The 24,912-nt window shown below is 36.5% G+C and overlaps 1 protein-coding gene across 11 annotated transcripts in view; it reads right to left on the bottom strand.

The window, feature by feature from the left end:
• The window catches only part of LOC105487515 (myosin IXA), a 299,768-nt gene that overhangs the window by 125,819 nt on the left and 149,037 nt on the right, over nt 1–24,912 (bottom strand). For 10 of the 11 annotated variants that reach the window (XM_071101117.1, XM_071101116.1, XM_071101115.1 and 7 more), the window contains 2 exons: nt 20,799–20,994; nt 7,497–7,616 (listed from right to left, as the gene is read on the bottom strand). In XM_071101117.1, the coding sequence (XP_070957218.1) occupies nt 7,497–7,616; nt 20,799–20,994 (316 nt within the window). The remainder of the gene's footprint in view (nt 1–7,496; nt 7,617–20,798; nt 20,995–24,912) is intronic. The other variant, XM_071101123.1, reaches the window with a different exon arrangement.

Genomic DNA, 24,912 nt, shown 5'->3' with positions numbered 1-24,912 from the left:
TTTCAAAGTTAACTTACATGTATAAAGGTCAAAGTTCTCTTATGCCTTATGGATATCCAGTTGTTCTAGTGCTATTTGTTTAAAAGACTACCCCTTACCCCCACTAAATTATCTTGGTGCCTTAACAGAAAATCAACTGACTGTTTATGTGTAGATCTACTTCTGTATTTTGTATTTGGTTCATTAATCTATTGATCCTTAACAACAATAGAACAATGTCATGAATATTTTAGTCTCAAAATCACATGATGTAAATTATCCAGCTTTGTTCTGTTTAAAAATTGTTTTGGACAGTTTGGGTATTCTACATTTCTCCATAAAGTTTAGATTCAGCTTGTTAATTTCTACCAAAAATCTGCTATTATACTTATTGGGTTGTATTCAATCTATAGATCCATCTGAGAGAGAGCTGCATCTCAAAAATACAAACATAAATATGTATCTCTCTTCACTGTATTCTTCAATTTCTCCTAGTAACGTACAACTCTTACACATATTTGTTAAATTTATCCCCAAGTATTTCATGTTTCTGTTAATTATCCACTGCATATTAAATTACTCCAAAATCCAGTACTTTAAAACAAGTTATCATCTCAAATAGTTTTTAGAGGAACAAGAATTCAGGAGTGGCTTAGCTGGGTGGTTCTGACTCAAGGTGTCTCAAGAGGTTGTATTCAAGCTATCAGCCAAGGCAGCAGTCATCTCAACATTGAAATGAAGGATCCACTTCTAAGGTCACTCACATAGTTGGTGACAAGCCTCAGTTCATACTGAGTTTTGGCTACTCACAAATAGCATCTTGTTTCTCCAAGAGACAGCGATTTCACAGAGGGCTAGCAAGTGAAGCAGTACTCCAGAAGGAAATTGCAGTCTTTTACAGCAATCTTAAAAGTGACATACCATCATTTTTGCCATGTGCTTTCTGTCACACAGACCAACTCTTGTAAAATACAGGAGAAGACTATAAAAGCTTGTGACATCTAGGAGGCTGGCCGCCATAGATGTATAGTAAATGGAATTTGTAAATCATTTTCTAAGTGCTCATGGCTAGGGTATTACAATTTTCTATAATTACTTGGTATCCTGTAAAAATGTTAAACTCACTTTTTAGTTTTAAGAGCACTTTTCCAATGAATTTGTTGACTATTTGTTTTCAATCTATGTACAATTTATTTTTGTTGCCTATTGCACCACCTGTGACCTTTAGTAAATGTCAAATCTGAGTGGCAAAAAATGTCTTTGCTTTGTTCTTAATGTTAGGGAAAAAGTATTCAATCTTTCACTATTAAGTATGAAGTTTGCTGTAGGATTTTCATGCATGTTCTTCATAAAGTAGAGGAAGCTGGTCTCTATTCCTAGGCGACTAAAGCTTTAAAATAGAATGAGTGTGGTGGTAAGACAAACTTTTCCTCCATCTACTGAGACGATCATATGTGGCTTTCTTTTTATATGGTTAACACAGTCAAACCAACCTTTCTCATCCCTGGAATAAATTCCATGTGGTCTTCATGTATTATCTTTAATATACTGCTGAATTCAGCCAGCTATTATTATTTTTATATCCACCATCATGAAGTTATATTGGTCTGTAGTTTTTTAAGACTGCTGTTTTGGTAACAGAATAATAATACTGGCCTCATGAAATGATTTGGATAGTGTTCCCTTCTCCTCTGTTTTTTGAAAGAGTTGAAGAGAACTGGTAGAATAGTCATTTCCTTTTTTTTTTTTTTTTTTTTTTTTTTGAGACGGAGTCTCGCTCTGTCGCCCAGGCTGGAGTGCAGTGGCCGGATCTCGGCTCACTGCAAGCTCTGCCTCCCGGGTTTACGCCATTCTCCTGCCTCAGCCTCCCGAGTAGCTGGGACTACAGGCGCCCGCCACCTCGCCCGGCTAGTTTTTTGTATTTTTTAGTAGAGACGGGGTTTCACCGTGTTAGCCAGGATGGTCTCCATCTCCTGACCTCGTGATCCGCCCGTCTCGGCCTCCCAAAGTGCTGGGATTACAGGCTTGAGCCACCGCGCCCGGCCAAGAATAGTCATTTCTTAAATAAAATTACTAATCAGCCTATCTGGGCCTGAACTTTGTGTGAGGGGAAAATTTTAGTTAAGAATTCAATATTGTAAAAAGATATTGCACTATTCATATTTTCTGTATTTTCTTGGGTTGATTTTAATAACCGTTGACATTCAAGGAATTTTTCCATTTCATGTCAGTTGAACTGATTGCCATAAATGTTCATAATCTCTTTGTCAAACTTCTGATTTCTGTAGAAATTACAATTGTGGCCACTCTTTCATTCTAGGTAATAGCTTTGTGTCTTCTCTTACTTTTCTAGATCAAAATAGCTATAACTGCACTGTCCAATACAGTAGCCACTAGCTATATGTGGCTATATAAACTCATTAAACAAAACGAGAACTTCAGTTTCAGCTACACCAGACACAGTTCGGTGCTTAACAGCCACATGTGGCTAGCAGCTACAGTACTAACAGTGTAGCTGGAGAACATTTCCACATCGCAGAAAGTTCTACTGCACCATGCTGGGCTAGAAATTTATCAGCTTCATTGTTCTTTTCAAAAAACCAGCTTTAGGCCAGATGTAGTGGCTCACATCTGTAATCCTAGTACTTTGGGAGGCCAAGGCAGGAGGATTGCTTGAAGCCAGGAGTTTGAGAACAACCTGGACAACACAGTGAGACTCCATTTCCACAAATAAAAATTTAAAAATTAGCAGGGCATGGTGGCATGCACCTGTAGACCCAGCTACTTGAGAGACTGGGGTGGGAAGATCACTTGAGCCGAGGAGGTCAAGGCTGCAACAAGCCATGATTGTGCCATTGCACTCCAGCCTGCATGACAAAACGAGCTCCTATCTCTAAAATACGAAACAAAACAAAGCAAAACAGTGGCATCCACCTGTAGCCCAAGGTGCTTGGGAGGCTGAGGCATGAGAATCACTTGAACCTGGGACGCAGAGGTTGTAGTGGGTCAAGGTGGTGCCACTGCACTCCAGCCTGAGCAACAGAGCCAGACTCTGTCTCAGAAAAAAAAAAAAAAAAAAAAAAAAGTTTTATTTACTTCCTTCTATTTATTTGGAGTCTAATATGCTCTTTTCTTCCTAGCTTAAAGTGAAAGCCTAAATCACTGATTATTTTACCTTACTTTTCTAATTTAAGAATTTAAAGCTGTAAGTTTTCTCCTAAGTACTTCTTCATTTGTAGTCCATAAGTTGTAATATGTTGTGTTTCCATCATCTTTCAGATCAAAAAACTTCCAAGTTACCCTTATGAAATTTTTTCAACTCATTAGTTACATATACATTTTATTTTTCAAGTATTTGAAGGTTTCTCAGATATATCTGTTATTGATTTGCATTTAATTCCATTTTGATCAGACAATCCACTAAATTTTCAATCATCTGAATGACCATACTGATACCTGAGGTTAGGGACATTAAAATATGCACTGTTAGCAAGGTGAGAGTAACGAGGTGGAGTAAGCCCTCAGCCCTTCCCTGGCAATTGCTGATCCTTCATCTTGCTGATGCACATTATATTCTCACTCATCCCAAACGGAACTGAAGGCCAAAAGAATGGGTGCAAATTAAAGTCAGATTCTTCTTTTCTACCCGTTCTCCTTCTGCCATCTGATTCCTTCTTTCTAGGGCTCCTGTCATTTCTGGAAGTGGGGTATAGCTCATGCTCCCCAAAACTTCAGTTTCTCCTCACTCCTCTAATTTCCTCCCTGAGAAATTTCAGAGAAGAGCCACTTTGGAGAGAAGGTGGGAGCACCAGAAACAAAGAGAAGGAGGAAAGGCCGCAATATCTTTATGTCTTAATATTGAAGGTCACACACTGTCACTTCTGCCACATTCCATTTCTTGGATGCAAGTCACTAAGTACAGCACATGCCTTATGAAGGGGGGAGTATCAATTTGTGGACATATTTTAAACCGTCAAAATAATGTCAGATTTTTTACTTTAAACAGTCTTTTTTTAATTAAGAGAAGGCAAGAAAATATGTGTAGTCATTTATATTTTTATACATATTTATTAGTTGTGCCTTCTTTATTCCTGCCAGTAATTCATGCATGTATCAGCAAACTAGAGTCCATGGCCTAAACCAAACCCACTGCCTGTTTTTGTATGACCCATGAATGGCTTATATAGTTTTTAACTGAGGAGAAAAAGAACATTTTTGTACCATGTGAAAATTTTTTGAAATTTAAGTATCAATGTCCGTAATAAAGCTTTATTGGAACACAGCTATACTCATTTATTTATGTATTGTCTATAGCTCCCTTCACAGAAGAGTTGAGTAGCTGCAACAGAAACCATACTGGCCTACAAAGCCTAAAATATTCACTGTCTGCTCTTCGCAGAAAAATTTTGCCAACCCCTACTATAGACCCAAGTTACGATCCTGGGATGATTTCCCTTGAGCATGAATAATTTCTATTATCATTTCCCATAGAATGCATATGGTGACAAATTCTCAGACTCCATTAGTCTGAAAATGTATTTCACCTTCATTTTTGAAGGATACTTTTGCTACATGATAACAGGACATTGTAGATAACACATCACAGCAACAGTGGATACTGTTAGGTTCTTCTGAAGATTGTTAATTTTTCTTCTATCAGTTAACTTGTCTGGACCCAAACTGCAAATATAGAAATTCTGGCTCAGATTTTTTTGGGGGAGGTGGGGGACATGACACATTAAACATGATTTTTTGACACCTTTTGGCCTCCATTATTTTTACTGAGAAGTCAGGTGTTAATCATCTCATTATTCCCCTGTATTTAATATGTACATATTTTCCAGGCTGCTTTCAAGATTTTCTCTTTACCTTTAACATTTTAATCTATAATGTGCCTAGGTGTAGTTTTCCTTCATATTTATCCGGCTTTGTGGTCACTGATCTTCCTGGATCTGTAAGCTAGTATTTGTTTGTTTTGAGACAGAGTCTCGCTCTGTTGCCTAGGCTGGAGTGCAGGGGTGTGATCTCAGCTCACTGCAACCTCTACCTCCCAGGTTCAAGCAATTCTTGTGCCTCAGCCACACGAGGAGGCTGGAATTACAGGTGTGCACTACCATGCCTGTATTTTCAGTAAAGACAGGGTTTCACTATGTTGGGTTTTTTTTTTTTTTTAACCAAATAAGGGATGTTTTCTGCCACTGTCTTCAAATAATTTTCCGACTCCTTTATCTCTCATTTCCTATGGGACTCCAATTAAGGCAAAAAGACTTGTTTTTCCCACACAAGCTAAGCACAGGCAGAAAATTTCCTCAGTTTTTCTAAAAAGCAGCAAAGTTGCAAATCTCAGCTATTATAGTTATGTCTTTCAAGGATTATCTTTTATTTGGTTTCCACTTTTTTTTTTTTTAATACGGTTCCTGGGGTCTTCCCTGCATACTCACAGCAGTCAGCCAGGGATTTGTGCAGAGTTCATACTTTAATTTGTGTTTTAGCCCTTTAGCAGCTCTCTCAGTTCCAGGATTTTCCTCCTAAACTCCAAGCTGCTCTGAAAGTCTTCCAACATAATAAGCCAGTATGGTGGTGGTGGTTGTTTTCTATCTCTGAAACCATGCAAGTTAGGAAAACCCCTTGTATAAAAAGCTACAAATTCACAATTCTTACCCACTGCTTTACTACCTTTAAAGAATAAACTTTTCCCTACTTTCTGCCTACTTTTGGTCTTTTTCCCATACTTTCAAATACTCGGTTATTTTAAAATTTTTTTTTCAGGTTTTATCGCTGTTACTTGTGGGAGGATTCATTCACCTCACCAATTCACCACTACCTAAAGCTGGTAGTCCCGTTTTCTTAAGAACAATTTCCAAAACTTGAATTTACAATTTTACATATAATAAAATTTATAATGTGATACCTTTTTATAATTAGTATATTGCTAATACTATAGTGGAAAATGGAATAAATTACATAAAATAATGGAAGAGCTCCAACGTTCACAAAAGTAGAAATTTGCAAGTAAACACACATAGACGCACAATTTCTTCATGTAGCCTATGCTGAAACTGGTGCCTCCCTAGTCAAGATCCATATGTAGCTGGCATACAATCAGGTCTGGGGTTGTAGGCTGAGTCATGAAAAAACAAAGCAAATAAACCATTTGCAACTATTTAAAGAATTAAGAGAAATTAATTTAAGCTCCCCAAAATGATTTATAGACTATTTTAAATAATGTCCCATGGATTAAAAGACAGAGTAGGAAGATGAATAACTGGAATGAGGATTTGTTACATTCCTCTCAGAAACACCAGCAACAATTAAGAATAATATTAAGGATGTCTTTTTAAAATGAAACACTTACCTTTGTTCTTCTTAAAATGAGAAAATACTTTAAATACTGTTTTTCAAAATACATTACACACCCTTTTTTTTTTAACCAAGACGGTAACAGGAATTGAAAAAGAATCCACAACATTTGCTCTTAGGAATTCTACTTATATTCTCCTCTCACTGACAACTGGATAGTAAAATTTCATGGAATTTCAACCAGAAAACTGTGAAATTAGCAAACTAAATCAGTGGTAATTTATTAAAAGCTCAGAACAGATTATGTAGGTCCATTATATGCAAATTGCTGAGTTGTCTTTGAGTATTTTGAAGGATCCACTTATTCTCACAATAGCAGTGCCTCAATAATAGTAACTAATCTTACAACTGGCAAAAGAATCAATTTTCATGCAGAATGAGTACAACAAGTAAAGAGCAAGAAAGGAAATGGAGACCAAGGGCATCTTTTTACACCAATTTTATAAAAAAGCAAACAAAAGAACATGCACCATGATTCTGTTATTCTTCCTCAAGTCAAAACATTAATGCGGTGGCTTTGCTCTAAACCAGACATAGGAAAGGCTGGTTGAAGCACTGCAATCAAACTAAGTGGATTTACCAATGATACACAAAAATAACATTTGCTAATGCTGAAATTCAAGCATAAGCAAACACAAAAATCAGCCAGATTTAGAAAGGGGTATGAGAAAACTTTTTGGGAATGCTGAACATATTCATTATTTTGATTCTGGAGATAATTTCATGGGTGCCTACATACGTCAAAACTTACCAAACTGTTCTCTTTGCATTCAGTTTTTTACTTCAATTAGACCTCAATTTTTTTTTTTTTTTTTTTTTTTTTTTTTTAAATGAGCAGGAAAGAAAACATTGTTGATTCCTATCCATCACTTGGCTACTTGAAAGACAAATAGAAACCAATCCAGTGACTGTAACCAAGTATAATTAACAATCCAATGATCACAGGCAAACAGAAAAGTCACCACAGTTAAAAAAAAGTTTATCAGTATTTTCAAAAGAAACTATTAAAGACTCAACAGAAATTTTCAAAGACTGCTCAGAGGTTTATGGAGGCCATGTTGCCTGTGGAATCTATATCCCACCCTGGTGTAAGATGCTCCTGGTTTCCATTTCCAAATGGATATGTGATAACAGTTTATCAGGATTTGTAGCCTTACTGTACTTCTCTTCCTTGCATCTCTGCAGAATCTCTAAGCTCCTCTGGTGGACTGGGTGTTGGAGAAAGCTAAAACTATCCATACTTTTCAAAATTGCACATGGCGCTGTATCATCATGTCCTTAGGAAGCAAAAAAAAAAAAAAAATGGAGAAAAGAAAAAGACATTATATAAGCCCAAACCAACAGAGAATCAAGGACAATGCTGCCAACTATTTAAGGGTGTATAAAAATGTATCAAATAATAGAGGTTATATGTGAATGTCCAATTATTTTGAGGAAAATGCTTAAAAATAATAGGAAAAAATAAAGGCCTTTTCAGATATTCAAAGTGTCTTTTTCAGTACTCAAAAAATTGTTAGTTAACACCATATTAAAAATTTCTCAATACAAGCAAAAATTCAAAAGCAATTTGTAAGATTTATTTTTTAAAAATAGACTCATTTTTATCAGGTCTCAAACATAATTAACATATAGTTGGCAACACTGATGGAACCCCGAAGAGAAATATACCCAAAATAATTTACTGAAAGTTAAACAATTCTTTCACAAATCCTGCAATTAACCACACTTGTAGGAATTCCAACAAGTGTGTCAATAATGAAAATATGAAGAAAAGCACCATAGAGCAGGAAAGCCCAGCAGCACTTCTGTAATAACAAATTTGAAAACAAAGCTGAAGAATCTGTACCTCATTATCAATTCTTAGGAAAGTAGGATAAAAATCAGCTACCAGTGAAAAAAAGAAGAGAGCACAAGTAAAGACCAAAGCCCCAGATCAGTGTTATTTAAGGTGAGTACTTAAGCAATAAAGTGAATGGGAGATGAGTGCCATAAATATTAGCAATAAAGAGTTTCCAGGCTTTAGAGTGGTGGTTGTGTATCATTTATTCAGAGATCACCTCTGGAGTTAGGGTATAATGTTCAAATTTAAGTAAGTTTGCTTTTAGAAGACAAAGTGTATAATAACATAGAGGCAAATTAAGTAACACATTAAAATGAACTGAAGTTCTATTACTGCATTTTACTGTATAATTAGGAATGAGATACAAGAGAACAATCTTTGGAAAAATCTCATAGCAGAATAAGTTTAAAAGTTAAACAGTCTCATACTGATTCAAAGAGGTTTGTAGGGCATATTTTAGTCTCGTTCTAATTCTCTAAATTGAATTTATATATGCAGAGAATAGGCAGCCATATATAGCAATGCAGAGGGAATCTAATACCATAAATCATATAATACTATACACAGAAACAGGCTTTTAAAAAATAAAGTGAATTTGAAATATTTTTCATAATAAAAAGTAACTAAACTAGTAAAATACTATATTATTTGTACAATACAAAAAGTCAATAGGTACAAAGGTTGAATGTTTTAAAAAGAGAAGTATAACCGAGCTTAACTTCATTTCTTACTCAAAAGATACCTCGATAAAAATACTCTATTCTCATTATTACCAGTAATCCCCCTTGATGGATTGCTTGGAGAAAGAAAGCTTAGGCCTCAGACTCCACAGCACTTGGTTTGGCAGTCAGCTGAAGGGGACCAGTTGAGGAAAAAACACTCAGTGAGTTCTAGTCAGACTCCATTCAAATTGTAAATTGAAGAAGTTATCACTAAACAATCACGCCTTTCAACAGCTAATCTGATAATCTGCTAGTCAAAAATAATTCAAGAATATTATGTGTTAAAGTATTCTGTATAAGAGCTCAAGATATTAAAATACACTAAATTATTATGTAGAGTTTTAAAAAATCAGTCAACATTACTACAACCACCAAACTCTATTTTCTATTTCATCTAATAAACGGTGGCAGTGCCATTTAAATATGGGTATTTTTGTATCTGTGACTGCTTTGTCTCACCACCATGCCTAGATTAGTTTCTTTAACCTCTCTCCTGTTCTTTCATTCTGCTTTCTATACCTTTTTATAATTTTGAACATTGTTTTCCAGACTGTGATATAATTTCTAAATCTTAAAGTGATATTCCTTGTTTGTTTTATGATATAATTTCTAAATCTTAAAGTGATATTCCTTGTTTTATGTACCAAACCCCTGCCAAGGTAGTTTGGTTTCCTAGGATGGTTTATATTTTCAGTGGGGATTATTTTCTAAGGAGTCTCATCAACTATTTTTTTTTTTTTTTTTTGAGACGGAGTCTCACTCTGTCACCAAGCTGGAGTGCAGTGGTATACTCTCGGCTCACTGCAACCTCCATGTCCCAGGTTCAAGCAATTCTCCTGACCCAGCTTCCACAGTAGCTGGGACTACAGGGGTGTGCCATCATGCCCAGCTAATTTTTGTATTTTTAGTGGAGACGGGGTTTTATCATGTTGACCAGGATGGTCTCAATCTCCTGGCCTCGTGACCTGCCTACCTCAACCTCCCAAAGTGCTGGGATGAGCCACTGCTCCCGGCCTACTGATCATCAACTCTTAAAAGAGATTTATTTAGTATTTGCTTATGCTAGTTGCTGGACTGGTTTTGATGATAATTTCTTAGTTTGACATTATGCACCAAACACAAAGTATAAATTCAGAACCCATACTCACATATGGTGCAGATGTAGGGCATTGATTTTTTTTTTAAAGCTAACTTCTTTATAACCTTATCTAAGGCCTAACACAGATTGCTAAGGTTCCTCGTTTTTTCTTACGCAGGACCAGCATTTTTCAACAATTTTTTTAGTGACAGAAAAGTTCCATAACTTTGAAGGTTTGAAGGACTCGGACTATGTAACAGAGGCTCAATCCCAGCTCCAAAGTATCATTCAGACCTTACAATATCTTTGGCCCTATAAAAGTTTCTGTAATGTCAACTCAAAGCCTTAAGGCCATTTTTTTAAAAGCTCTATTTCACAAACATAAAATACACTTTTCTTAAGTACTCAGTTTGATGAATTTAAACAAACGTTTACGTCCACAAAATCCTGAATCAAGATAGAGAACATTTCTATCACAATCCCCAAGTTATTTTATCTCCGTTCCTATCAGTACTACCCTTGCCCCTGATCCCACCAGAAGTAATCAAGTTCTGATTTATCACAATTTATTACTTTTTTTTTGAGACGGAGTTTCGCTCTTGTTGCCCAGGCTGGAGTGCAACGGTGCGATCTCGGCTCACCACAATCTCCACCTCCTGGGTTCAAGTGATTCTCCTGCCTCAGCCTCCCAAGTAGCTGGGGATTACAGGCATGTGCCACCAAGCCTGGCTAATTTTTTGTATTTTTAGTAGAGTCAGGGTATCTCCATGTTGGTCAGGCTGGTCTTGAACTCCTGAGCTCAGGTGATCCACCCACCTCGGCCTCCCAAAGTGCTGGGATTACAGGCATGAGCCACTGGGCCCAGCCATTTTGTCTGTTCTTAAACCAAAGAAATAACACAGCATATATTCTTTCATATGTAGCTTTTTGCTCAGGATTTTTTGTGACTCATTCATTCTATCAGTGGTTTGTTTCTTTTCATGGCTGAGTAATGTTACATGGTAGGAGTATATCACAATTTGGTCATCCATTCTTCCACTGATGAACACTTGGAAGCTATTATGAATAAAAGCACTTTAGAATATTCTTTTTTGTATGTTTGTAACAGTTTTATTGAAATACAACTCACCTACTAAACAATTCATTGATTTAAAGTATACAATTAAATGCTTTTAGTATAATGCATGAAGCTACATAAACATTACCACAATCAATTTTAGAACATTTTGATCATACAAAAAGCCACCCATACTCTCTATCGCTCTCCCTGTCTCTTAGCTCCATACCTGACCCTCTAGCCCTAGGCAAACACTAATCTAAGTTCTGTTTCTACAGATTTGCTTATTCTGGACAATTCACATAAATGGAATCATACAATATTCCATTTTGTAATGTAGAGTATTATATGACTCCATATTACAAATATGGAAACTGTACTTCTTTGATATATCATAATGAGAACCAGGCATGGCGGCATGCACCTGTAATCCCAGACACTCGGGAGGCTGAGCAGGGAGGATCACTTAAGGCCAGGAGTTCAAGACCACCCTGGGTAATTCGGCAAGACCCCAAGTCTAAAAACAAACTTAAAAAAAGAAAAGGCCAGGCATGGTGGCATGTGCTGTAGTTCCAGAGTCTTGAGACGCTGAAGCAGGAAGGTACCTGAGCCCAGGAGTTTGAGGCTACAGTGAACTGTGATAGCACCACTGCATTCCAACACATGCAACACAGCGAAACCCGGCTCTTAAGAAAAAATCTGGCCAACACAGTGAAACCTCATCTCTACTAAAAATATAAAAAGAGCCAGGCATGGTGGCGAGTGACTGTAGTCCCAGCTACTGGGGAGGTTAAGGCAAGAGAATTGCTTGAACCTGGGAGGTGAAGGTTGCAGTGAGCCAAGATGGCACCACTGCACTCCTGCCTGGGTGACAGAGTGAGACTCCGTCTCAAAAAATATATATGTGTGTGTGTGTGTGTATGTGTGTGTGTGTGTGTGTGTGTGTATGTATCATATACATGTAGCATGTGTGTAGCATATGTATTAGTATATACATACATATATGCAGCACATATGTATATATACATATACACTTGTATATACACACACACACACACATATATATATATATATATATATATATATATATCTTAATGCTTTCAAGGTTCATTCATATTGTGGCATGTACCAGTATTTCATTTCTTTTATGGACAAATAACATTCCATGTATACATATACCACATTTTGTTCATCCATTCATCAGGTGACGGAACATTTGGGTTGTCTCTACTTGTTGGCTATTAGAAAGATGTTGTGAAGAATATCTGTCTACACATTTTGTTTAGTTTGTTCTTCTAAGTATATACCTAGGAGCAGAATTGGTGGGTCAAATATAATTCTATATTTAACTTTCTGAGGAACTGCCAAAACGTTTTACAAAGTGGCTACATCATTTTACATTTCCATCAGTAGTATACAAGACTTCTAATTTTTCCATATCCTCACTAAAATTTGATATTACCTATCTTTTATTATAGCCATCCGAGTAGTTGTGATGGCTATCTCATTATTGATTTCATTTGCACTTTCCTGATGACAAACGATACTGAGCATCTTTTAGTGTGTTTACTGGCCATTTGCATGTGTCTTTTCAGATCCATTGCCCACATTAGATTGGTTTCTTTTTTGTTATTGGGTAATAAGAGCTCTCTATATATTCTAGATGCCAGTTCTTCATCAAATATATGATTTACAAGTATTTTCTACTATTCTGCAGACTGTAATTTCACTTTCTTGATAATGTTCTTTGAAGCACAAAAGTTTACAATTTGATGAAGTACAATTTATCCATTTTTGTCCTTTGTCTTATTTGTTGTTACATGGAAGAATCCATTGCCTAATACATATTGGGAAGTTCAAGTCCTCCAAATTTGTTCTTGTATTTCCAGATCCCTTTCCGTATCAATTTTACGATCAGGTTGTTAATTTCTACAAAAAGGCAGCGGAGGTTTCGACAGGGACTGCATCAAACTGCATCAAATCAGTAGATTTGTTGGGCCATGGTGCCATCTTAACCATATTAAGTCTTCAAATGCATGAACACAGGATATCCCTCCATTTATTCAGGTATTCTTCAGGTTTGTTCAAAGGTGTTTTGTGGTCTTCAGTGTACAAGTCTTGCAACTCTTTTTGTTAAATTTAATCATAACTATTTTATTATTATTGGTGTTCCTGTAAATGAGCACCGATTTAATTTTGTTTTCAGGTTGTTCATTGCTACACTATAGAAATACAACTTATTTTTGCATATTGATCTCGTGCCTTACAACCTTGCTGACCTCACTTATTGGCTTTATGTTTTTTATAGATTCCTTAGATATTCTATACACAGTATCACATCACCTGTAACCTAAATAATTTCTTCCTTTCAAATTATTTCATTTTCTGGCCTAACTGCCCTGGTCAGAACCTCCAGGACAATGTTAACCAGAAGAGGTGAAAACGGGTATCTTGTCTTATTTTCGATCTTAGCGGAAAAGGAAAACATTCAGTCTTTCACCGTTAAGTATGATGTAAGTTTTGGGTGTCTTACAGATTCCCTTGTCAGATTGAGAAACTTCCCTTATATTTCCAATTTGTTCAGTGTCTTTGTAGGAATGTGTTGGCTTGTGTCAAATGCTTTTTTTCTGTGTCTCTGAGGGTGATGATGTGATTTTTATCTTTTATTCTATTAATGTGGTGTTTATTACATTGATTCATTTTCATAAGTTGAACAACCTTGCATTCCTGGGTAAACTCCAATAAGTCATGGTGTATAATACTTTTTATCTGTTGCTAGATTCCCTTTGTTAGAATTTTGTTAAGGATTTTTGCGTGTATATATATATACGGGATATCTGTTTGTGGTATTCTTTTCTTGTGATGTCTGCTATCCAGGTAATACTGCCTCACAAAATGGTATGAAAAATATTCCCTCATATTCTGTTTTTTGGAAGAGCTTACAAAGGATTAGTGTTAATTCTTCTTTAAATATTTGGAAGAATTCATCAGTGAATTCCCTTGTCCTTGGCTTTTCTTTGTAGGATGTTATTACAAATTCTCTTTCTTTGTTACAGGCCTATTCAAATTTTCTGTTTCTTCTGGAGTAAGTATTGGTTGTTTGTATTCAAGAATTTGTCCATTTCAACTAGGTTCTAACTTGTTGCCATATAACCATTCATACTGTTAGAATCCTTTTTCACTTCCATAAATTCAATAAAATTGCCCCCCCGACTTTCATTACTGAAATTAGTAAATTGAGGTCTTTATTTCTTGGTCAAGTCTAGCTCAAGGTCTGTCAATTTCATTTATCTTTTTAGAAAACCAACACGGTTTTGTTTTCTGTACTGTTTTCTCTACTTCGTTTATTTCAGATCTACTCTTTGTTACATCCCTCCTTCCATGTGCTTTGAGTTTATTTATTTTTTTCCAGATTCTTAAGGTAGAGTATTAGCTTATTGATTTGAGATCTTTCTTCTTTTTTAAATGTAGGTATTTAAAGATATAAACTTCCCTCCTAGAACTGCTTTAGCTGAATCCCGTCAGTTTTGGTGTATTGTTTTTGCCTCCGCTCATCTCAAAGTGTTTTCTAATCTTGTGATTTCTTCTTCAACCCATTGGTTATCTGGAAGTATGCTGTTTAATTTTCACATATTAAGACATTTTTGTTTCTCAATTACTCATTACTGCTTTCCTTTCTATTAAATAGATGTTTTCAGTCAGGCATCGTGTCTCACACCTGTAATCCCAGCACTTCGGGAGGCCAAGGTGGGCAGATCACTTGAGGTCAGGTGTTCAAGTCCAGCCTGGCCAACATGGTGAAACCCCATCACTACTAAAAATACGAAAATTAGCTGGGTGTGGTGGTGTGTGCCTGTAGTCCCAGCTACTTGGGAGGCTAAGGCAAAAGAATTGCTTGAACCTGGGAGGTGGAGGTTGCGGTGAGCCAAGATTGCACCACTGCACTCCAGCCTGGGCAACAGAGCGAGACTCGATCTCTAAATAAACAAATAAATAAATAAATAAGATGTTTCCTAGTACACTATTTTAATTTTCTTGTTATTTCTGTTACTATAGCACTTTTTAGTTCTTTTCTTAATGGTTGCCAAGGGAATTATAATTAACATCTGAACTTACAGAATCTAGTCAGGATTTAAAACAAGTTAATTTCAATAGTATATAAAAAAAACTTTCCTCCCACATAGCTCCATTCCCTCCCTACTCCTTTATACTGTTATTGTCCTAAAAATTATGTCTTCAAAATTGTATGTCCATCAGGAAAGAATTATAATTATTGCTTTATGCAAGTTATCTTTCAAAATTAGATTAGAAGAAAAGAGCATAAAAAATGTATTTATATACTGTCTTCCTGTAGTTGGCAATAATGACAGTCTTTATTTCTTCATATGCATTAGTTACTGTCTAGTGTACTTTCATTTCAACCATAAGAACTCCCGTTAGTACTTCTGGTGGGGCGGGTTTGCTAGTAATAAATTGCTCAGGATTGATTTAACTGGGAATATCTTAATTTCATCATCATTTTGAAGGATAGTTTTGCTGGATACAGAATTCCTGATTGGCAGTCTTTTTCTCTTTCAGAGCTTCAAATGCCATCCTGCTACCATCTAGCCCCAGTGGTTTCTGTTTTTAAAAAAATTTACATATCAAGTTTGTAATAGGAAACCCAATGGCTTCTGATAATAAATCAGCTGTTAATCTTATTGAAGATAGTTTGTATAAGATGAGTTGCTTTTCTTTTGCTGCTTTCAAATATTCTCTCTTTGTCGTTGGACACGGACACTTTTACTATGATGTATCTGAATTTGGATCTCTTTGAATCGATTCTCCTTATAATTCACTGGGCTTTTTGGAGTTACAGGCAATATTCTTTCATCACATTTGAACAGTTTATGGCCATTATCTCTTCAAATATTATTTCTACTCCTTTCTCTTCTTACCTTCTAGATTCTCAGAAATTGGTATGCCTGATGATATCTAACAGGTCTCTGAGGCTCTGATCATTTTTCCTCATTCTTTTTTCTTTCTGTTGTTTTAGCTGGATAATCTCAATTATCTGTCTTCAAATTCACTGATTCTTCTATCTGTTCAAATCTGCTGTTGAACTCCTCTAGCCAATATTTCATTTCAGTGATTATATTTTTTTCCAAATCATATTGGAGGGAAAATAAGAGTTATGAAATGTAAAAAAATACATTTATACTGTCTTTCATATTTAACTATTTACTGACATAAATATTTACACATATGTAACTTTTATCTTTTTAGTAATATTCCCTATTTTCCTTTAACTCCTCAGACATTGTTGCGAGCTTTAGCTCTTTGAACATAGTTGAAATAGCTTAAAGTCTTCATTAAATTCAATGTCTGGCTTTCCATGAGGATGGTTTCTATTGATTCTTTCCTTCCTGTGTATAGTTCAAACTTTCTATGTTTCATAATTTTGTGTTATTTAAATAATATAATGTGGTAAGTCTGGAAATTAGATTTTCCCTCATCTCTAGGGTTTGCTGTTGTTGCTGTCTCTTGTAGTTGTTTTTTGTTTTTGTTTTTTTTTTTGATATGAAGTCTGGCTCTGTCACCTAGGCTGGAGTACAGTGGTGCAATCTTGGCTCACTGCAACCTCCGCCTCCCGGGTTCAAGCAATTCTCCTGCCTCAGCCTCCCGAGTAGCTGGGATTACAGATACTTGCCACCGCACCCAGCTAATTTTTGTATTTTTAGTACAGAAGGGGTTTCACTATGGTGGCCAGGCTGGTCTCGAACTCCTGACCTTGTGATCCACCTGCCTCGGCCTCCCAAAGTGCTGGGATTACAGGCGTGAGCCACTGCTACAACAACCTTGTAGTTGTTTTAAAACAATTTTCCTGAACTAATTCTGTAAGGTTTGTACTCTTTGTCACATGTGACCATTCAAGTCTCTGCTCAGTTAGCTTAGTGGTCAGGCAATGACTGAAGAGAGACATACCACCTGCCTAAAAACGAGTAAGTCTCCCAGGCTTTTTCAATGGTCAATGTCTGTGAGTTGAGGCACACCTTCGACACTTGGCTAGGGAGCTTATAAACTGCCTTGGCCTTCACTTCCTGCTTGCTCAGAGCCTTAAAGTTATTCAGCAAGCAATCAGGACATTGTTGGTCTTTCTTGAGAATGCACATAGTCCTGAGTATGTACACAACCCCATATATATGCACAGCCATCTAGATGCCCAGGAATATGTTGGAACTTTTCAAGGTCATATGGAGATCTCATTCCCCAGCTCATCCTTTTAAGCATTTTGGTTAAGATATTGGTTGTCTCAACTGTTGCCTACTGCCACAGGCAGCTGTGATGTTCAACAACCTATTCTGTTTGCTGTGCACAATGCCCCTGGGGGTTAAAGGCTGTTCGCAGTGGGCAAACTCCAAGTGAGGTTAAACAAAGACAGTGTGGTAAGTAGGGTATTCAGGAAATCACCCCGTAGGTGGAATAATGAAAATTCTCTGGGAATGGGGCATTGAAGGAGCTCAAATTGCTTCTATTCCCTCCAAGTGGTTGCCACACTGCTGATTTCCACCATGATCCAGGCTGTCGGTTTTCTAGGCTACCATGGATCTGAAGAGGAAGGGATGTGTACATTACATGTTAAAATGCCACAAAGTACACTGGCTTTACGATATTCAGCCTTTTTTCTTACATAAACACTTCTCAGGTTACTGTGAGCCTTTGATTAATTTCCAGGGTTCTGACAAAGTTGTTTTGACAATTTTTGCCCATTTTCTCATTGCTATTATGAGAAAATTTTTAGAGGTCCTTACCCCACCATTTCACTGATGTCTATCCAAAATCCTTATTCTTAATTGCCCTACTATACTGACCAATACAGAAGTGATTTATAAAAAATAGTCTTTTTTTTTTTTAACAAAAGTTTATTTAAATCTATTAAGTACTAGGAAGAATTGTGTACAAAGTAGAGCATAGAGATTTTAGACTTATGGTGATACCCAAATCAATTTTAGTATCTGGTCAATTTTGAAAATAGATGGTCACTAGAACACTTCTCCCACTTACAGAAACAAACAGGAGTACATCAGAGTCACATAGTCTATTCAGTGGGATGAAGAAGAGAAACAGGTTCTGTGGAAACCCTTAAAGCTCTCTTATCTGCAGACACTATATAAAGGGTTTCAGCTTCTCTCCTTGTAGATGAAGAAACTGAAAAATACTTTGGACCCTCTTGTTCATATCTCATCCTGATGGCACAGCTGAATTACCCATCTTTGCCTAGCCTTTTTAGACTAAATTCCTATTTGGCTATACTTTTATTTATTAATAACTCCAAAAGAATCAAATAAAGCATCATTGTACTCAGTTCTACATACTGTATAATTCCCAGTCAGGTTATGATTTCTGCTATATCTTCTTCATGATCCTTAAATAGTATTCTCTACTCTGGGCTCTTCCTTATTTATGAGGAGGAAATCACAGGCAAGGTTGATGATACAACTGGATCATCTGTTCTCTACTGTCTCACTGCTGACCAGACAAATCATTGCCATTTCTCATTCTACCTCTCAGCAGGGCCAACATGCAGCTTCACTGAGACTGCCTATTGATGTGACTCCACTAAGAACATTTTATGGTTTCCAACAGCCTGATCACCATAATACACATTCTGCAATTATAGTAACATTTTCTCAAAAATAGTTGAATTACTTTTGATTTAAAGGCCTTAAATGGTATTGTGTCTTTTAATATGAAAGTCTATAAAAAAAAAGAACACAATAATAAGAGTAAAAAGTAGATTTTAATTTGATATCATAATTTGTGCTCAGTTGGCTTGATGAAAAGAATGTCAGGGAATTCCTTGAAGAAATCCAGGGTATTGTTGGTGAACACACCTGTTTACCATCAGGGTGTTTCTTGACAATTAACTAAGAGTCCACTGAAGTTTTTAATTAAGATATCATCAAAGGAAATAAAAATACACTGTAATTCTGCAGGTTAACATCTTCTTTCTTCTTTAGAAAGTATTATCTTTGCCCTCTTATTCTCATCCAACATCTAGAATTGGTCACCTCACCTTTTCTGCCTTTCATATTTTCTACTTCATCTTAATCTGTAATTCCCATTTCATCTTAATATGACTGCATAATATTTATGGTCATTATAAAAATTCTGGATCTACCGTTTAAACCATTTGCACAATCTGTTAGTTTTTACAGTGATACAGTGTTCCAAGTTTATAATATGTTTTTATCCTAAACCTACCAAAAGAGAGTAGGTAGGAAGCGGTGTGGAGAAAATAAAATGTTAGGGTGAATGCTGGCATTGACACTGATATATTGTAATATAAACAATTACTTTCAGAAACGAATCTGCTCAGGCCTCAAAATGCAAACAAACCAGAGTTTTCGTTTTCCTTTATAAAAAGTAGAACTTTTAAAGTTTTTTCCAAGAGGAAATTTTGGGTAGCTGGGATGTTGTGTTTCTTAACCTAGGTGGTAGTTTCAGGGTTGTGTTTACTTTGTGATACTTCACTGAACTACACATTTTTGCTTTGTGTACTTTTCTATACGCATGTTATGTTGAATATAAATTTTCAGAAAGAGATTATTATATGGAAGCTCTGTACTAGCCAGAAGGGAAAACAAGATTAGAAAATAAGGAATCTAGACTTTATCAAGGTAAAGAAAATACAGGTTTATCATTAATAACACTGCATGTCATTGCCCATATTGATAATAACAGATATGTAACAACTAGCTTTCACAAATAATAGATTTTAAATGCCAAAGGAATATACAGATAATGTGAATAAGGTAAATAGGCTTTGATAGTGAATACAAGAAAAGTTTCTTCTCTTAATTATGTCTTAGCAGGATACTAATCAATTTTGAGTGGTTTTCTTGATTAAAAGTTTGTCATAATAAACAAGAAAGCATCTTAAAGAAAAAAAAATTTCCTTAAAACTTTTTATAATCTCTTAGAAATAACTTTGTAAAAGGCAAACCAGGTTTGAAATAGTCCTTTTATTTCTCAAACTATAATTCTCCCTATATATCTACAAAGACCAGTTCAAATACTTTACAATCTGAAAAAACAGAAACTAGGTTCAATTATTTTATATATATTTTTAGAAATACACTCTCTCAAATATATTTATTTGTCTCAAACATTTAAAAGCTAAACTTAAAAGTTTTACTACTAGTGCACATCCCAAAAAGCCACACAAGTCGCTTTGGGAGTCCTGAAAGCACAGGTGAGCCCTATAACATTTCTACTGAAAGGCATAAATCTCAACTGCATATGTATCACAAAATCTTCACTATGCAGCAATGGCCCTACCTAAGACTAGAGCTACAGCAAACAACAGTTTGGTTTCCAGTAGGCCAAAAGTGCTTATGAAGTTGTCCTCCCACAGAACGTGAGATGAGAGATTTTATGATTGAAGCGGGAGGCATACAGAAAAAGTATCCTGCTTTATCTATTTCTAAATTTCAAAGTTTTTAAAAATCCATGAACTAAGAGTAAAGGAAAAGAAAATGAACACTTCATGAACATATGCTCTGACTTTATCCTCATAATTTTAAAGGCAGTATAACTCTTCTACAGAAAAGAAAAACTGTTCCTAGTCACAAATCGGTTAAGAGATGACACTAGATTGACTACAGAACCAGGATTTTTGTCCTTGAGAATCTCGTAGCAAGAATTCTACTCCTTTTTGTGGAGAAGTAGAAAGGTAAAAAAAAGATGAAGTATGGTAGAATACTAATAACTGCCACTTACCAGCTTTTCTGTGAATGTGTCTTTTCCCAGCTTCCCTGAAAGCAACCATGGCTCTGAAAAAAGCTCGGAGAATTGCCCATCGGAAAACAGCTACAGGATCAATTCCAATCATCCCAGAGATAAATGCATTCTTGCTGCTTCTCAGAAGAGCTACAATGTCTGGGCGCATATGATCTGTATTTTTTTCCCGGAAATCCTACATGAAAAAAGTACCAGTGTTACTTATGGGAAAAAAAAATTTATTAAAAACAAGATGATGAGTGATAACATACTTTGGATGCTTGCCCCTCCAAACCTCATGTTGAAATGTGATTCCCCCATGGTGGAGGTGGAGCCTGGTGGCAGGTGTTTGGGTCATGGAGGTAGATCCCTCATGAATGGACTGGGACTCTCCTCAAAGTAATGAGTGAGTTTTTACTCTAAATTCACCAAAATCTGGTTATTTAAAAGTGTGGCACTCCTACTTCTCCATCTCTTTTTCCCTCTCTCTTGTTCTCTCTCTCTCTTGCCGTATGACATACATGCTTCCACTTCGCCTTCCACCACAAGTAAAACCTCTCTGAGGCTTCACCAGAAGCCGGGTAGATATCAGTGCTCTGCTTCCTGTACAGCCTGAAGAATCGTGAGCCAATTAAACCTCTTTTCTTTATAAGTTGCCCAGCCTTCGGTGTTTCTTTATAGCAACATGGGAATGGACTAACCCAAGTGACATGTTTGAACAGTGGTTGAACAATGAGATAGAAGAAATGTCTGCTCCAGGTAGCTAACTGGACTGGGTATCTTCTATAATGTCTCATTCAATCCTAAAACTATTGATTTCTATAATACATGTAAATTAGAATAAATATTCTACAATTTTATAGCAGCTTGTTAAACTCTGGTCAGGGACAGCCTCTCCAAAGAGGTATCACATACAGCAATAGGAGAGCTGAATAACAAGAAGGAGGCAGAGATGAGAAGACTGGGAAGAGCAAGCAAGGGTAACACCTACAACCTATAGATGATGATAAGCTGGACAAGTTAGGAGAAAAGCAATAAAACCACAGGCTGGAGCATTGGGAACAAGGAGAAAGTAGTGGAAGATTAGATAAATAAATAGGCTATTTAGACTCTGAACTTCAGTTGTTTGTTCAAATTTTATTCAAGTATAAAGGAAAGCCCTGGAAAGGTAACGACATGAGTTAACTGGTGTTTTATACATGGTTGCTGCATAGGAAATGAATTATTCAAAGAAAGAATGGAAAAAAGAAGGCTCGATACTAAAGTAAACCAGATAAGAACTGCTAGTGACTTGGATTTGGTCAGCTGTAACAGCAGAAATTAAAAATAGTTATATTTGGGACATGTAAAGGCAAAAAATCTGCTGATTAATTAGGGTGTGATGAGAAAATGAGGAAATCAGGTTAAAACTTATATTCTGGGGTTGGGTATTCAGTGGATGGAGATGCCATATACTGATAAGGAGAAGACTAGAGAAAGAAAAGATATGAGGATAAGAAATGAAAATCAAGAGATCAGTTTTGTCCAAGAGAAGTTTGTGCCAGTGAGGATAATAATAGTAGGTAACACTTAGAGGTTAGTATGTATCTGGCACTCTTCTAAACATTTTACATGTATTGTCTCATGTAATATCATTTAATACTCCTAATAATCCTTTCAGATAGATATTACTACTCCTATTTTATAGATGAGAAAACTGAATCAGAGAGAGGTGAAATATCTTGGCTCCTATTACACAGTAAGTGGAAGAGCAAGGGCTCAAAAACATACACTCATAACCAAATGGATTTGTGAGTCTGGAGTGCCAGGGAGATTTCAGAAAATATATTTGGTTATTATCAGCATATAGTTTTTTTTTTTTTTTTTTTTTTTTTTTAAACAAGGTCTCACTCTTCAGGTCAGGCTGGAGTACAGTTGGCACCATCATAGCTCCCTGCAGCTTGTAACTCCTGGACTCAGGCAATCCTTTGCCTTAGCCTTCCGGGTACCTGTGAGTACAGATGTACACCACCATGTCTGGCTAATTTTTTTATTTTGGTAGAGAAAGAGTCTTGCTATGTTGCCCAGGCTGGTCTTGAACTCCTGGCCTCAAGTAATTCCCCCACCTCAGCCTCCCAAAATGCTGGGATTACAGGTGTTAAGCCATTGTGCTCAGCCAGCATATAGATTTTTAAAGCTGAATAAGAAGGATTGTAAATAGGCAGGAACAACCATCTACCAAAGAACAGCGGCTGGAGGAGCTAGAACATAAGAAAATGGGTTAAAATGCACCATAATTAAATGGGGAGAGTAAACTTCCACTCTGGGAACAAGGGCCCAGACTGATATTACAGCATAGGCATTGACTATAATCTTACCAAATGCAAGGAGTAAAAATTTGGTAAGTAAATCACTCCAAGTTGGTACAACTTCATAGAATATCTCTAACTCAGAATTCTATGAGAAATACACCTAGTATTATATCATCTATCCTCATGTACAGAAGTCAGCTTGCACTCATCCTATTACTTTCAGGGCTTTCCTTTCCTAATTCTTCTTTATTCTCCTGACAACAAGGAAAAACAGGAAACAAGCCCGGAATTTTGGTCCTTGGCTCGTCCCTACATACCCTTAGAGCAAACATATGTATTATAAAAGAAAATTAGAAAAACTGAATAAGAGTACTCAAATCCAAATAACCTCTGACACCATAATCAGCAGCTAATAACTACTGATAGCAGACAAGCTGTGAGGCGTGAACTTTATGTGTTTTACATAACTTATTGCTATCCAATTCTAATAAATACTCAATAAAGCAGACATAGTCATAAGCCATAATTTACTGATAAGTAAACAGAAAGGTAAAGCAGCTTTCCAAAAGGCAAAGAGACAGTAAGTACCAGTGGTAGGAACTGAAACACCAGTCTGCCCTACTCCTATTAATAACTACACTATGCAACCTAAAAATCTAGGATTCTTTTCAATGCTGAGTGTCAAGTGTTGAGAGTGACCATTGACCTTCATTTTCAAAATGAAATAGTCTGTCTTCACATTTCTAGATTTCTAAGTACATTATCAACTGACCATATCATTCTTCTTCAAAATCTCTCTTCTAGTTTCCACAAGAACATACTTTGTGGTTTACTATTTGCTTCCTATGCTGCCCTTCTAAGTCCTCATTGGTAGTTCATATTGGAAATTCAAGGGTTGGCTGAATAGTGTGCACTCATTTCTCTTTTTTAGGTTTGTTTGTTTTTGGAGATAGGGTCTTGTTCTGTTGCCCAGGCTGGAGTGCAGTGGTACCATCTCAGTTCACTGCAACCTCTGCCTCCTGGGCTCAAGTGAATTCTACCCCTCTGTCTCCCAAGTAGCTGGGACTACAGGCACACATCACCATGCCCAGCTAACCTTTGGTATTCTGTGTAGACACTAGGTCTTGACATGTTCCCCAGGCTGGTCTTGAACTCAGGGACTTAAGAGATCCACCCACCTCAGCCTCCCAAAGTGCTGGGATTACAGGAGTGAGCCGCCACACCGGGCTGTGCACTCATTTCTTCACTCAACCCTCTTAGATCAAGTGATCAGAACCACAGTTATGACTTTATTTTATCTTATATATTTATTTATTTAGAGACAGAGTTTCGCTCTTGTTTTTCAGGCTGGAGTGCAATTGCTTGATCTTGGCTCACTGTAACCTCTGCCTCCCAGGTTCAAGCAATTCTGCCTCAGCCTCCCGAATAGCTGGGATTACAGGCATACATGCCACTACGCCTGGCTAATTCTGTATTTTTTTAGTAGAGATGGAGTTTCTCCATGTTGATCAGGCTGGTCTCGAACTCCCGACCTCAGGTCATCTGCCTGCCCCGGCCTCCCAAAGTGCTGGGATTACAGGCGTGAAGTTATGATGCTAAATTAACACTATCTTTATGATGAAGCCCAAATGTGTATCTCCAGATCAGATCTTTCGTATTATTTCTTGAGATCCATTAACACATCTTTAAAGGGTATGTCTAATTTGAAAGAAAATGTATAAGACTAGTAGTATATTTAAACGTTTGGAAGCATTCACTAGTAAAATCATGTGGGCCTGGGATTTCCTTTGTGGAAAAGTTCTGAACTACTGATTCAAATTATT

The sequence above is a fragment of the Macaca nemestrina genome, chromosome 7, assembly GCF_043159975.1.
Source record: "Macaca nemestrina isolate mMacNem1 chromosome 7, mMacNem.hap1, whole genome shotgun sequence".
NCBI classification, from domain to species: Eukaryota; Metazoa; Chordata; class Mammalia; order Primates; family Cercopithecidae; genus Macaca; species Macaca nemestrina.
Note: the sequence above shows the minus strand (reverse complement) of the source record. Positions and strands in the feature narration are given on the sequence as shown.